Raw genomic sequence first — 15,082 nt, 5'->3', positions numbered from 1 at the left:
GCTGCTGGTGTCTGATTCGAGCAGTAAAACCCAAGGACTGAAGGATAGAAAATAAGTTTAACCTGCCTGTCTCATCACCTTTGGCCCCTTAGATGCCGTGGATAGTGAAGAAACTCCCATGAGTTGATCTATGCATCTAGCTGCCCAGCAATAAGAAGATAAAAAAATAAAAAGGAATGTGCCTAGGTATGAAAAGAGAAGAGGAACTCATCTGTACAACCAGATCTGAGCTCCCTGCAGGTTCTGAGTTGTGTTTGAATCTGTACTGAATCTAGCTTAGGCTCTAGAAAAAACAATGCTGTGACTTAGGTTTCATAGTATGACTCTGCCCTTGGCTTAGATTTACATGCCTGTGTTTCTGGATGGGCACTCAGCACTCTCAGTTGCAGAGACATTTTGCCACACGAAGTACCTGTAATCACCCAAGTGCCTCTATTTTGGGCTACAAATTCCCGTGTATTCCTAGGCTTCTGTCTGTGCTCAAAAGTGCTCTCTAAACAGCTGCACTCTTGCATAACCCATTGGGATTCACAGGAAAGTAGTGTGGAGAGCTCTAAGGGGCAGGATTCAATTAGCAAGGAATTCATCACAACAGTTGGGGTTACATCCACTGGAAAGCAGAAAAGGCCATCTCTTCGCTCAGCAGCCTTTTACCTGCAAAGCAGGAGGCCTCCCTGCTGGGCTTTCACAGCCTAATTGCTCTTAGTTTAGTCTCCAGCTGATTATGTGATAGCTCTGTAAAATGGCTTTGCCCTCTCTGGATGATGTCTGTTCCTACACCAGACATAATCCTTGGCTTCTCTCTCCTCAGTCTTTATCTAAATGCTTTCGTTAATGCTGTTCCTTGCTTCTTTCTCAGTCAAGTTTGTGGGAACTTCACCAAGTTTGCTGCTGGAAGTCCCTGATCATGAGCTGTGCAGCCTATGAATCTGATTTCAGTTCTTGGAAGAATGAGGTAGGGAAAACCTGCTGTGCTCTGGTCCAGTCTTGTTTCCGCACTGGCTTTTATGCACTGCCAGTGGGGCAACTGCCAGTAAGAGCCAACTGCTGTTTTAAAGTGTACCAGGGGAAAAGAGAGCTCATAGTACTTCTCTGTTCATTATTATTTCTGTGTCTTCTGGCATCCTGTCTGCAGAAACGGGAACTTTAAAACAAGGGGAATGCTGGCTAACATTGTAAATATCCTCACCCCTTTGGGAACCCAGTCGAATCACCTTCCCAGTTTCACCTTCCCAAGGTTTCTCCTCACTACTTTCCCATTCTTCTTGAAGCTTTTATGCCACAGGATTATTCCAGAAGCAAAGCCACTCACATCCTGCCTCTTTTTGCTGCTGATGCTTTCCAGAATGTGGTCCCATCCTGCCTACAGAGGATCCAGATCGCACTGTCTTCTCTGTAGCACAGAGAAGTGTAGCACAGAAGTGTTAGGATATTGGATTGTCTTTATGAAGAGCAGATTTAAAGTTAAAGACTTTCTCTGGCCATCTATGTGATGTTTAACTTCTGTGTGAATAGCCCATCTGAGATTAACCTTAACATTCACTGCTACATGGCTTTTACTTGCATTTTTAACTTGCCATTTTAAATGCTGCCTGGACTTGCTTGCCTGTCTACAAATGCTGCAAGTGAATTCCCTTTAAATAGCAGCTGCTGACACTGCAGCTCTGCCTGTGTTTAGCATGATGCCATGGCCAAGATCCAGGCGAGGTAGGAGTGGCAGGAGCACAACCCCATTCTGTCTCTTGGGTATCCCCACAGCTCTCCCCTAGGACTAGTCCCCTGCCCTCTCACAGGGGATGCAAAGCTTTGGAGGGGCATCAGCTTGGGGATGGGTTGATGGGTGCAAAAGCAGAGCTGGATGCTCTTCATGTGTTTCCTTTGAGGTTTGCAAATGTGCCAGAGCAAGGGGAAGTCTCTAAGCAAATTATCATGCAGGATGTGGTACATCCATCTCCACCTTCCTGCCCACAGGTTGTGCTTGGGTACCTACCGTGTCTCAGGGGCAGGGAGGGCAGGAGAGCCCAGCCCCCTGCGAGAAGCTGTCCTACTCCACCACAACTAGGGTGTGTGTGTTGGAGGGGAAACCTGCATGTTTGTGTGTGTGTGTTGCTTGTCAGCTCTCAGCCCTGCCCCGACATCATGTCCAGCTGGTGCAGAAGTCAGACGAGGGCAGCCCAGCCTCTCCTTAAGGGTTGGGTGGGTAGGAAGGATTTCCTCTTCTGTCCTAGCCACTCTGTCCTGGCCTTATTCCATGGTAGCAATTCTGCCCAGGGCATAGAAATTCATCAGCACATGGAGTGTCTTTGGGCTGTTTTTCTTTTTTCTTTTTTTGTATAGTCCTTAAGAATAGCCTGGATGCCTTTGAGCTGAGGGCCTTGTTTCCTAGATTTAGAGGGGAGAAGCACGATGAAAGGATAAAAAGCTATGAAGAGACACCCATGACTTTCCAGCAAGCTCCAGTTATTTGGCAAACAAGCCTAAATCTCAGGGTCTCTGGAAGACCCTAGAAGCAGTTTTCACTTTAAGGGCTCATGGAAACAGACATTCAAGACCAGCTAAGACAGGCAAATGAAGTTGAAGGATTTAAGGGACTGGTATCACCAAATAAGGTCTGTAGGTCCTACAGCATAGCTGCCTTTCCTGCAGACGTATAGTGAAAGTGTGGGGGCTGGCTTGTGGGGTGAACTGTGACATGCAGCATGTCCACCTGTGGTCACCCATGCTGGTTCAGCAAGTAACACCAGCAGTAAAGTGGGCTTTATCCTGGCCCCATCTGGCAATTGGCTCAGGCTGAGTACTTACCCCTACAGGAGCATCTTGCTGGGACTGTGGGCCTGCTCAGACTAGAAAAACCTGTATGAAGCTTTGCTGCTCCGTCAGCAGTATGCTTTGCCACAGTCTCCATCCACCAGTGCCCTGGGCTTTCCCCATCACTTGTGGGCAGCAGATGCTTACGATGTGGCTCCACAGTGGAGGTGGAAACAGTTTTCCCACCCAGCCCAGTTGACTGAAATGTGAAAATGTTCCCATTTGTTATGAAGGTCCTGTGTTTGTCTCTAGGGTACAGTGATGCATTAGGAATATTATTTCTGAGCAGCTGATGCACTTTGAGCTCACACCATGTTTGTACTGGCATAGCCTAAACTGATGAACTCCTCTTGTTCATCCTCTTGTTCAGCCCTCCTTCTCAAGTCTTGCTCTGAAAGCACGTGATAGTGTAGAAGTAATATCCAGGTACTGAGAAAAGGAAAATGCTTGTAGCTATTATTCTGGGTTTTCTCTCAGCTCTGCTTCACCCTGCAGCTTGTAGATTGTCCCTGACATTTAAATTGGCATTTACTTACTCTTCTAGTCTTGTTTTTTTCCATGAGGGGAACAGAGAAATCTGGGAGAGGGAATAATGGAGGTCTGTGAATAACTTTGAGCCATATCTTGCCAGAGAAGTAACTCCCCAGGTTCAGTGGTCAGTATTTTGTACTGGAAAAGGAAAGTAAAATCCAGGTAGTCTTCTTCCCGTCCATCTGCTCCCACTGTAGGCACACGGTGATGAGTGGGATCTGGGAGTGGTTTTTACTTTGTAACAAGAAACCACCTTGTCCATCCAATTTGTTATCACCAAATCTTGCAGCCTTTGAGAGGACCAAGCTCAGTGGAGTCAGAAAAGCCATGTAGGACACATAGGAGTGACAGCAGCTGCAGGACTCACAGTACCTGAAACGCTTTGTTTCTTCTATCCCAGTTCTGGATACTGCAGGCCAAGAGGAGTTCAGCGCAATGCGAGAGCAGTACATGAGGACTGGAGATGGTTTTCTTATAGTCTACTCAGTGACGGACAAGGCCAGCTTCGAGCATGTGGACCGGTTCCACCAGCTGATCCTCAGAGTCAAGGACAGGTGGGTGCTGCGAAGACAGGCAATGCCTGGTCCCGCTTCTGCTGCTGGAGACTGTGCCACTTGGGGAGGTTGCAGGTCTCATCCTGCCTTTTGCCTCCTGGCTGTCCTGGAGCAAATCCTTGTATGTGGGTTTGTGCACCTACATATGAGCAATAAGAAGTGTTTTACCTCTTCCAATAAGCATGTAGTGCTTTCAATGTGGAAAAGTTCAGTAGTGTTAGGATGGAGTCTTAACGCTAGGTCTGGAAGGGTGGAAGGGAGAAACTCCTACCAGAAAGGTGTGACAGAGCAGTGTGAGAAAGGCAGATCAGAGAGCTTTGAAGGTAACCAGTTTGGCTCTGAAGAGGGGAGAAAGGATGCTTTGTGCAGAGTGCAGGCACTTTGGGAACACCAGCAGGGAGTCGGCAAGCATTTAGGCCTAATCGTGTTGTGTGTTCTGGCAGCATCCTCCTTTACTGGTTTCAGTTTGTGCCAAACTAACCTTATAAGGTCCTGCATGAGTTGAGGCTGTGAACAAGTGTCTTGAAAGGGAAAATGCCCCATGTTGGAAAGAACTGTATTACTTACAAGGGGTGTAATGCAGTTAAAGCATAGTGCTCTGCAGCAACCATTTTTAGCAAATAAAGCATCTCTGCGTGACTGAGGAGTAAGCACCTGCTCCCCTCCTTTTGCTTGCATGGGAGAAGGTAGCAATGAGAGTTTAATCATGGTAAGCAAATGCATCCTGATAGAGAGAGGGGAAGCTGCCAGTTTATCTCAGAGATAACTCCCTCTTCCCACCCTGGTTCAAGAGGTGATGAACCCATCCTCTCTGGGTGGGGTGTGAATTAAGCCCTTATACATCTGCAGCTTTGAAACACTTAGTTTTTCCATCCATAATGGCTTTTAATTATGTAAGTCATCAAGAAAAGCCACCAGAGGGTTCAGGCCTTGTTGCTGGCTTCCTTTCACAGCTCTGAATAACTTCCCCACAGGAAGGGTGGACTCCTATCATGTGAGGTTCACAGCTGACAGCTCTTCCAGTAAAGCATCCAGAGTGGAGCCCACAAGAGTGAAAAGTAAAGGAAAACACATCCTTTGATTTCATCTAAATGAAGAAAAATGTCAGTCAGTCAGTCAGTCAGCCTCCCAGATCATCACAGTCTTTTCTTCACTGCCAGCTCAGCTTGAGGCAAATTAAATTTGTTTCTGAAAGCTAAAGAAGATAGGACAGCGTTTCCTGTAACCTGCCCCAAACCGATGTCAGTTTTATCTGATTTAACTTTGTGAAAATAAGATGTGGTATTCATTGTTTTGCTCTGGACTGAAATTTTTACCCCTGCGTATGCTGTGCAAACACCGCAGCCAGTGTGTGAGAAGCAGGAAGTGAAACAGGCTGGTGAGGTTGTTTGTGTTTCCCTGCTCAACACTACAGAAGTGCAGAGCATGAGGAGCTTAACGTTTCATCCAAAACCCGAGCTCACTCAGCAAATCACAGCAGTAGGAGCAGTGTGAGTAAAGGAACGTTCCTGCCAGACCTGTGGGTAGCTGGGAACAGAGCATCGCTCTGGTTTTCAAGCTAGTAGTCAGTTTTGGCACCTTAAAATCCAAAGGAATTGCAGGCTGCTGTATTAGCAGAACTGTACAAAGCCTTCCTCCTGTTTATTTCCAAAACCTTCATTACGGTAAAACTTTCTAGTAGTTTTGTCCAACTAGCAATCGTACATCTTGCAACAGGGAACAAAATCCCCATAGAGTTTTATGCCTGATGTAAACAAGGCAAATCAGATACTGTCCAAATGTAATCCCTTTCTTATCAATGTGCTGCAAGCAAAAAGGAATCAAATAATCCAGACAAGCAAGTGTTTTGCTCCAGAATGATCAGAGTCAAGATATATCAATACTTAGGCATTAAAATTAAATCAAAGCCACATTAGCAGAACAAATAACTTGCAAGACTCATTTAAAATGCAGAATGCAGTAGTGTTTTTCTAGCCAGAGCAATGAGGCAATGTGCCAGGGAGAAGATGAAGCCCTTATCATGTCAATGAAAAATGACACAGAAATGCTGTTTGAAAATCCAGAGTTACTCAGAGAAGTGTTTTATGCAGAAATGAGTACAGCCAGCTGCTCCTTACCCCAGTAAAATCAGCTCTGTTACAGCAGAAAACACTGCAATCATTTTTGGAGGGTTTAAAGTTAAATATAAGAAACTAATACTGCAGTAACTGTCAATTATCAGAAGGGACCTCCTCCCTCCTGGCAGTGGGTAAAGGCTCTGAAGCACAGCTTTGCTGCCTGTGGCATGCCGCCAAAGGAATCACGGAATCATAGAACAGTTTGGGTTGGAAGGGACCTTAGCAGTCATCTAGCTCCAGCAGCCCTCCCGTGGACAGGGACACCTTCCAGTAGATCAGGTTGCTCAAAGTTCTGTCCAACCTGGCCTTGAATCCTTGAGCCAGGAGAGGCTCCAGTGTGAGAGGTGGGGTGGGCAGCGCTGTGCTGCCAGGACCTCCCATGGCATGAGATGCCTTGGTTGTGTTTCATCACCAAAGCTATGGGGGTTTCTGCCAGGTGAGAGCCTGACCCACCCTCATCAAGGGAGCCTCACACTGGGCAAGCTGTGGTTAGATGGGTCTCTTCTCAGGCGGTAGCTGAATACAGTCACTTATATGCCTGGTAAAGTTAAGTACTGAGCATTATTACAGAGGTAGATGGTTATGGTAGAAAAGGATGGTTGTTCATTGTGGTTTTGCTCTGGGATTAGAAGGAGAAGATAGTAGGTAATAGAATCTGGAAGCTTAGTGAGACTAAGCTGGTTCCCTTCAGCCTCCTTCCAGCCACCACTGCCAGTCTTTCAATTTTTCTTGGGGTAACAGCGATGGGGATCTCTTCTACCCCATTTGATACCTCTCTAAACTCCAGCTATCAGTGTACATCTTTTCTCCCCCAATGGTTGCTTTCAGTGGATGACCAGAACATGAACTGACATCAGTTCCACCACGTACCTTGTTACCTTGTAGTGTGGAGCAGCTTCCAAGATATGTAGTTACTGAGATGCCTGAACTGTTATAAAAGAGTCCCGATCTCCTGTTCAAGAGCTGCCTCTATGTCTCGGTTAATTTCCTGGCTAATTCTGTAGTTCTTTCTTCATCAAATTGGATCTTCAGGCTTAGCTATTATCAGGCATTGCAAAAACAATGACACAAAGTCCCTGAAGTGCTCGCAAATAAGGATGAATGTGTGCATGCATGAAACTTTGAGAAGTGAAATTTTACAATATGAACATATATGTAGCACAGTCTGGGGGCTGAAGTGTGTTCATTTGGTCTGTTACATATGTGGTATGTCTGTAGCTGAATGTTAGATGATGTCAGCATCAGAAAGTGAAACTTACGCTTAGCATTTTTTATTGTAGTCTGCTAATAATTGAGTGGTGGTTTTGATTTTTTCCAGAGAGTCCTTTCCAATGATTTTGGTGGCGAACAAAGTTGATCTAATGCATTTGCGGAAAATTACAAGAGAACAGGGAAGAGAAATGGCAACAAAACATAATGTAAGTTTGCAGGATTGTTTAATTGGTTGTTCTAAGTCCCATTACAGGCATTCAGAATTGAATTCTCAGCTCATTTGGAGTGGAATTAAAGTATTTCTCTTACAATCGAACATTTGCAATTACATTTTTGATTACTACAGTGTAGTAGCTATGCAGTAGTATGCAGTTGCCTTTCAGCAGGGCCAGTTCATCATTGAAACTAGAAGCTCTGCTGAGCACTGGGCTGTAGTGACACTGGCCATCACAAAGCCATTTGTACAAAGTGTCTGCAAGTGGTGAGAAATGTGAAATATTCAAAATGAGGGAAGAAAGTGCTCTCTCCTGGAGTGAAAAGGTGGAGTCAGACATTAGGAAGTATAGCCAGGTGTCTGTAGGAAGTGAGCTTGTTAAAGATAATGAAGTTACAAGGTTGTTAAGCCTACATAAATATGTCCCACCATATTAGCTCTGCATTATTCATGCTGGAGTTTAGCCTGAGAAATTGGTCTTAGATGGATGTAGATCACACCCTACTCCACTAATCACCTCTAAATGCCAGCAGTCCTGAACATCCAGAGGGAGACAACTCCCTAGGAGGAAGTGAGTGGAAAAGTAAAAGCAAACAAGCCTGAGACCTCTTGGCAGCTTGCTATGCCTAAATGTTTCTAAACAAGCCACAATGGGAGTTTGGCAGGGCAGGTTCACTCCCTCCCCTCCCCAAGGAAGCTTGTTTCTGTAGGATCCAGGTCACCTAAACTGCAGCATAACATGTTGCACCCATCTGTACGTGCACGCTTTGGAAAAGGCCATGTACGAAAATACCTTATCAGAGGCAGCTCTATAAATCCGCCAGCATGCTGGACAGGCACTCCAGGAGGCCCCATCTGGCTGTCAGACTTTGAAGGAGAAGATCATTTTACACTGAAGGGGAATTGTAGTCATGAAATATTCATGCACTAGTCCTAATAAAATGTGGCAAGCAAGAATTTTGGCAAGTGCTTGTCTTTCAACAACCTTCGGCTATTTTCATGTCTGCAAGCACAGATTAGGGGGAGAGAACATCTGACAACATGAAACCTAAGAGTATTATAAACCCAGAGCTCTGATAGCAGCTGGTTTGCCTGGTGCTTATTCTGAACCTTTTGTCAAGCACTCACTGACCTTGCTGTGATCGTGAAGGTGTTGATAGCAGTGCCGTGACAACACTGTTTACCTGTATTTCCCTGGTCTCTTAGGCACCCAATTACTCCAGCCTTTAGGGTTTTTCATCTTGAAACTGGTTTGCTACCAACATGCAGGCTGTTACTAATTTCTTCCATGATACGCTTCTCTCCTCCAGATTCCCTATATAGAAACTAGTGCCAAGGACCCACCTCTAAACGTTGACAAGGCCTTCCACGACCTCGTAAGGGTAATAAGGTAAGCTGCAGTCTCTTCACCTGCTTACTGCCTGGGGATGGAACATGCAGGAGTCCTGGCCCAGAGAGCCAGGAGCCAACTTCTGGGGTCATGTGGTTTGGTGGGGGTGGGAGACTTCTGGGATATATTAAACTTTCTTGTCCTGTATCTGCATAGGCATGTTACTAGCAATTAGTTACCCGTGCAGGACATCAGTACTAGGCAGGTTGAGGACTAGCTGTGGCCATGATGAAACCATATTATTCAGTGAACAGTGCAAAGCCTACTGTAATGATCAACTTTAAAAGGCTGGCATTAAAAGCTCTCGACCAGTAATTTGGGTTTTCATAGCTTTTTCGTCTCGTGGTCTCATGTTGACAGAGGTTAAAGGGGACTGGCAAAACAATTCTACAATAGTCTGATGCTGTAGGTGACTTGTAACATTTTCTGCTCACTAAATGGAAAAAATTAAGCAGCTTTGTGTGAGAAGCAGCATGACCTAATGGCTACGCCACAGGTTTCCTCCTCAGACTGCAGAAACTTGTTCCCAGTTTTGGCATGGGCTGCCTTTCCTTGCTTTGGCAAATGCCTGCTCTCTGGGCGAATCCCTACTCTGGCTGCTGGCAGGGAGGGACTGCTTTCCAGAATGCTGGCTGCCCTGCAGGAAAAGAGCTGTATGCACATCTTGGCGTCTCGGCTGATAGCCTCAAATCTCTCTGAGAAGATTTGTTTTTCTGGCACCAGATTTTTCTGGGCCCTCATTTTTCATGTTTTGGAGGGTGCTGAGCTGAAATCATGCTCTTCCCCACTATGCAGTCAAAGTGCCTCGCTCGGCAATTAAACCATGAGGCATTTATTCACAGTGTATTTGTACTTGTGAATATCTTAGCACAGACTCGAGTCAGCCTCTATCAGAAACAGATGGTACTGCCCACTCTTCCCACATGTCTCAAAAGCAGGGGGCAGAAAGTCTTTGGAGAATACAGAGCTGAGCTGGAAATGTCCCAAACTATTTCCCAACTGTTCTGTAACTCATCATTGGCTGTCTAGATATTACTTTTGTGTTACAGTGAGCTCTTGCCACCATCTATTCCACTCTGCGGGGAAAAAAACATAGCCAAAATAAGATGGTGAGGCTCTGTTTGCTATCTCTACATAACACATCTCCAGACAGTCTGGAAGGAGTTCTGTAATAACACATCACTAAATTCAAGGCCTGAAAATGCACTTCATAACTTCAAAAATGGGTGATGCACCCTGTTCCCTGAGTAGTCACCATGAAAGTCATTACCAGCCAGGTAAAACTCTCCATAGCGTTAGAGGCACCAGAGATGTTCACAAAAGCTGGAACTCTGGTTAAGTCAGAGAGAAAAGAGGTGCCATGTGATTTAGTTGGTCATTTGCCACAAAACAGCTTCACTTGGTCTTTGAACATTGCAAACTATCCTCAGCCATCGGATGGCATCACCTACCAAGTATTGCTTTTCTTTTTTTTAAATGAGTTTTTCCAAATAACATGTAAATTTACAACTCCCTAATAACTGCGGTGCTCCAGGAGTGCTTTAAAAATGTGGAGGCTCTTCAGAGCCTATGTGCATTTGCAGGGTGAGGACACTCACTCAGAGTTGGCACTGTTCATGCTCTTTGCACTTGACTGATTCCCAATTTATTTAGCTTTATGCAGGAAACCCTTGTCTAGAAGTAGTCCAGAAAGGAGGAGGGTGATAGAGTTCACCCAATAGACCTTTTAAATTTCCTGATACACCTTTTATGCTGCAGCAATGCATACAGAGGGACTGTCACAGCAAAGATCTTGAGCGGGTGTGGGACGTGGTTTTCTGGATCTCTAAAATGGTTCCAGAACATTGTGAACAGCTTGTGGCTGCTTATTTGAGCTTTAAAGTTTTATGATTTTCATGCTTCCAACCTTCATACTCACTGAAAAAAATCTTACTAGTGAAAGCTGAGTTTTTCAGGTGGTTGCAAACATTTGAGAGCTGAGGCAGTAAGAAAAACACCAACTAAAGCCATAATTTGTCCCTCAGCTATGTCTCATCCTGGTCTGGATAACTTGTTTTAGACACTCAGTTTAGTGTCCAGCATATAACATAGCAAAGAGGCTGGTTTTGAGCTATTTAAACTCTCAGGTTGGTGATTTAGACACTATTTGAATCTATGGAAGATGTTGGTGCTTTCAGCTGCCTGTTTTGGGTGGCCGTGACTTCAGACAGCCAAGGACATCTTTCAGGGCTCAGCTCGTCCTGCATGCTCTGGTGCTCTTCACAACTTCCATGGGAGGCCAGAGCCCCTTTGGCAGCAGATTCTGTTTGTTCATTATTATTTTTTAGCCCCCCCTCCATAACCAAGACCACAGCAGCGCAGCTGGCTAAGGGCAATGCCGGCTGAAAGCAAATCTTTCCAAGAGGGTTTATTTCTCTGTGCACTCTGTATCTCTTTCATCTTCTTCCCTAATGAGCACTAGCAGCAGTGTGATGGATGTTGTTGCTCTGTTTCCCAGAGCAGCCCCCTGGCAGGGGAGGAGGCAGCAGTTCACCCAGGGCAACCGGAGGCATAGTGTCATGGCAGGACATACATCCCTGCCATTAGCCTTAATGTTTCCTTATGGCTTCTTTCCTCTTTCCTTAAAAATGCAGGCAGTTGTCTTGTTCCCTGTGTAGCATGAAAAGCCACGTGGTGGTGGAAGGGTATATGGAGATATACATAAGCACGCCAAGATGCCATTCTGCCAGCTGCCCAGGGCTCAGGATGCTGATGTCTGAGACAGCCTTGTGTCTCATCTGCTTATTTTCCTGTCTGTCTCCCAAAACAGGCAACAGATCCCAGAGAAAAGCCAGAAGAAGAAGAAAAAGACCAAATGGCGAGGGGACAGAGCCACGGGCTCCCACAGACTCCAGTGCGTGATTTTGTGACGGGACCGCCTGGGAGTGCCTTGGATGCCTCCCTCCTCCCCCCGGCCCCACCACCAACCCAGGCAAGGAGCAGCAGCGTGATGCCCACATGTACCCCCCGGGCTCCCCACAGAGGCTTGGACTTGGAGGAGGTGGCTCGATGGGATCTGGGCCCCCACGGAGGGGGCTGTGCATCGGGGCTGGCGTGGGAGCCGTGCGAATGGGAGGCGAAAGGGATCAGCAGGACCTTGACTCTCGAACATTCCCAGCGCCTTCCAGGGGCCTCCATGGTGTTTATTTAAAAAAAGAAAAAAAGGGGAAAAAAAAAAAAAGGAAGAAGGAGAAAAAAAAAGAAAAAGAAGTGTTGGTTTTATCTGCAAACATTTCTCCTTGTGACCCATTTCTGAACAGCCATGAATAGCCCCCCTGTTTGGTACAGTCATCTGTGTATGTGTGGGGGAAGGGAAAGGGCTTTTCTTTCTCTAATTTTTTTTCGTGCTCTTCTCCTTTTTTGCTGTTTGCTCAGAGAGTGTTTGGTTGCAAAGAAACACGGCCGGGGTTAGATTTTTTGCACTGAATTCTCTTTTAGGCAGCAGTGCCAAAATACAACTTCATATGAAAGTGCATAGATTTGGAGGAAGAAAATTAATTCCAGCTGCTCTGTGTGCTCCAGACATTGTGTCAGACTCTGGAGGGCAGCCAGCTCACAGACCGTAAACTCCAGCTTAGGAAAGGAGGTTTGGGCTTGGATTATATTTTTCTTCTTACCCTTTGTCAAGAGATTTTGTTTCTGTTTTGTAATTTGGGGCATGTCAAAGTTAAGACATTTTGCTAACCTGGAAGTATTTAAATTAAAGTAATTTACAAATGGAAGGGTATGTCATCTCTAAGGGGGGTTGAGGGGGAGGGAGAGAGGAAGCAAAACCTGAACTGAATTTGTTATCTGGGTGTTGAATTTCTCCCTCATAAATGTGTGTAAAGTGGTGCGATTTAAATCCCTCTTTATTATTCCTTAACCTTTCCCTGTAAAGCCACTCTTGGGTAGATGAATTGTTTTGCTTTTCCTAGGCTCATCTTGCACACACAGAGAAATCTGTTTATGGGCTTTGGCTCAATGTTTCTTTATTTCTTCTTCTCCCCCTCACTGAGAGTTGGTGACTTGAAAGGAAGAGGTGTTTTGAAAATTATTCAAGTGGGACGTGTCTCTTCATAAGCTTGCTATATCTAAAATGTCTCCCTCAAAACAGTGAAGATTAAGTATCTTTATGGTCTATGAAAATGCAAGGCAAAAAACCTGCAGCCATTCAGGCTACCATCTGTGGCATCAAAAATACGGTTGTGCACATCCTGGAAGGGCCACATTGTCTTTCACACCTTTCCTGGCACTAAGAGTTGTGGTGGCAAATTTTTCTCTAATTTAATGGATTGTCATCTGCTGGACTGAAGCCATCAACTCCATTCACAGGCTCACCAAGCTCCTTTAAAAGTAACAACTTGCTTTTCATCAGTTTAGGTCTTGTTTAGTTATGCTTTATGGGCATGACTTAAAATATCGGCAAAGTATGAATGCCTGAGATTTATGTGTCTGAGTGAAAAAACCCTGGTGTTGGAAACTGAAGATCCATTCAAGATGGTGGATCATCACAGACTTAGTTATTTATTGTTTGTCTTTGCAACCTGTTCACCACTTGTTTTCGTTTCTTGACTCTTTGCCAGGCGGCCTTTTGAAATGGGAGTTGGCTGCTGATTATTTTTCAGGTGAGTGAGGCTAATGAAAACATTTTCCTAATTGTCCAGTCTTCAGCATAGCCAGAAGATGGCAAATGTCTGCAGCTGGCTCAGCAAGCCGCTTACTGTAATGCTGGCTCCACTGCCTCCATCCCCTTTCGTGTGATGACAGATGCTGGGGATGGATTAAGGAGGAGGACAGTGGAAAGAAACATCTTCCATGGCCTCTTACATTGGATGTGGGCCAAATGCTTCAGTGAAGTTGCAACACCTTGTGTCAACTGAGATCTGGCTGCAGACCATCACAGCATTTCTCCCAGTGTATAATTTCCTTGTTGGCTGAACTGTGATGACCAAAACCATTAGGGTCAAATCCTGGCTCTTGGGACTTGCTACAGTCTTCTGGGGGTAAAGAGCTCCCTGTAGGCATCTTATTTGTTCTGCCTTGAAACCGTCTAGTAAATCAGAAGGTGTCTGATATTTGCAACCAACCCAATTTGCTGTAACTGCCATTACCACTTTCCTACCTGAATCCCTGTCTAGCCTGATTACTGGCTTAATTTCTTTAATTACACATAAAAATTCTATGGGATCCACCACACAAGATGATGGCATGTTAATACCCCCCTAGAGACCTTCCACTTAAAATTAACCTGATTTCTACTGAAACCGCTCATCCTTATGATGGGGGAAAAACCCTTGGGAATACTTGCCCAAAAACAGAATGTGTATATCTTGAGTAACATCTGCTGGGTACTCAGCATGGCATGTGCGAAATTATCTGTTTTTTCTGAAGTATCTTAATTGTTTCTTCGGCTTCGTCAGCAACTAACAGCAATTGCAGAATAATGGGGAGGAGGGGAAAGGAGCAGACCAGCAACCGAAAAGGATAGATAGTAAAGGCAAATGGGGAAGGTTTGACCATTTTCTTCTATGCTCATCAATGTGTTTATAGCAAAGAGTGTTTTCCAACAGGGATCGCACCTCTAACAAGTCTAGGGTGCTCAAAATATCAAGGTATACAAAGCCTACTGCCATCTAACTCACCCATTCATATTCAGGGCTGTTAGGAAACTGAGAGCACCTTCCCTTTTGTATACAGCACCTAGACCTGGCTTGTGAGACACCCACCAGTTGGTGATACTTAACACTAAGGAAAGCACCAACCGTGCTGGTGGATGGCTTATTTTCTTCTGTGGAGCATCCAGTGGATAGGGACTTCCTTCTTGTGGTCAGAGACAGTTTGATGAAGGACCCTGTAAGGCAACACTTGGCACTCATTTTCCAAAGAGCTGATGGTCCAAGTGACCTAGTATCTTCAGCCCCTGGGTAACTCTGCATTTGCTTGTCTCAGAGCAATCTTATTCCTCTTCTACTAAACAGAAGTTTAGAAGGTAGAGCTGGGCATACCCTTACCTTGCTTTCAATACACACTTTCAAACAAAATGAAAAGAGGGGTAAAACCTGACAGATTTGCTTGTATTTCATAACCAAACAGCCTCCTTTTTTAATTTTAAACTATGAATAATATTTGGAAAAAAAAAAAAGTTAAGCTACGCAAGTTTTAGCTTTGTAAAGGTGTAACCACCTTCCCAATCTGCGATCTCCTCCCAGCTGGTAAATTGTGTTGCTGTTTCCTC

At 45.1% G+C, this 15,082-nt stretch overlaps 1 protein-coding gene across 2 annotated transcripts in view; it reads left to right on the top strand.

The window, feature by feature from the left end:
* MRAS (muscle RAS oncogene homolog) overlaps positions 1–12,587 on the top strand; it is a 38,399-nt gene extending 25,812 nt beyond the window's left edge. For both annotated transcript variants that reach the window (XM_062607151.1, XM_062607152.1), the window contains exons 4-7: positions 3,740–3,893; positions 7,329–7,428; positions 8,747–8,826; positions 11,636–12,587. In XM_062607151.1, the coding sequence (XP_062463135.1) occupies positions 3,740–3,893; positions 7,329–7,428; positions 8,747–8,826; positions 11,636–11,735 (434 nt within the window). In that variant the 3' untranslated portion in view covers positions 11,736–12,587. The remainder of the gene's footprint in view (positions 1–3,739; positions 3,894–7,328; positions 7,429–8,746; positions 8,827–11,635) is intronic.
* Positions 12,588–15,082: the final 2,495 nt, after the last annotated feature.

The sequence above is a fragment of the Pezoporus occidentalis genome, unplaced genomic scaffold, assembly GCF_034315485.1.
Source record: "Pezoporus occidentalis ecotype Australia unplaced genomic scaffold, CSIRO_AGI_Poc_V1 ctg12, whole genome shotgun sequence".
Taxonomy (NCBI): Eukaryota; Metazoa; Chordata; class Aves; order Psittaciformes; family Psittacidae; genus Pezoporus; species Pezoporus occidentalis.
This window is presented reverse-complemented; position numbering and strand designations above follow the sequence as displayed.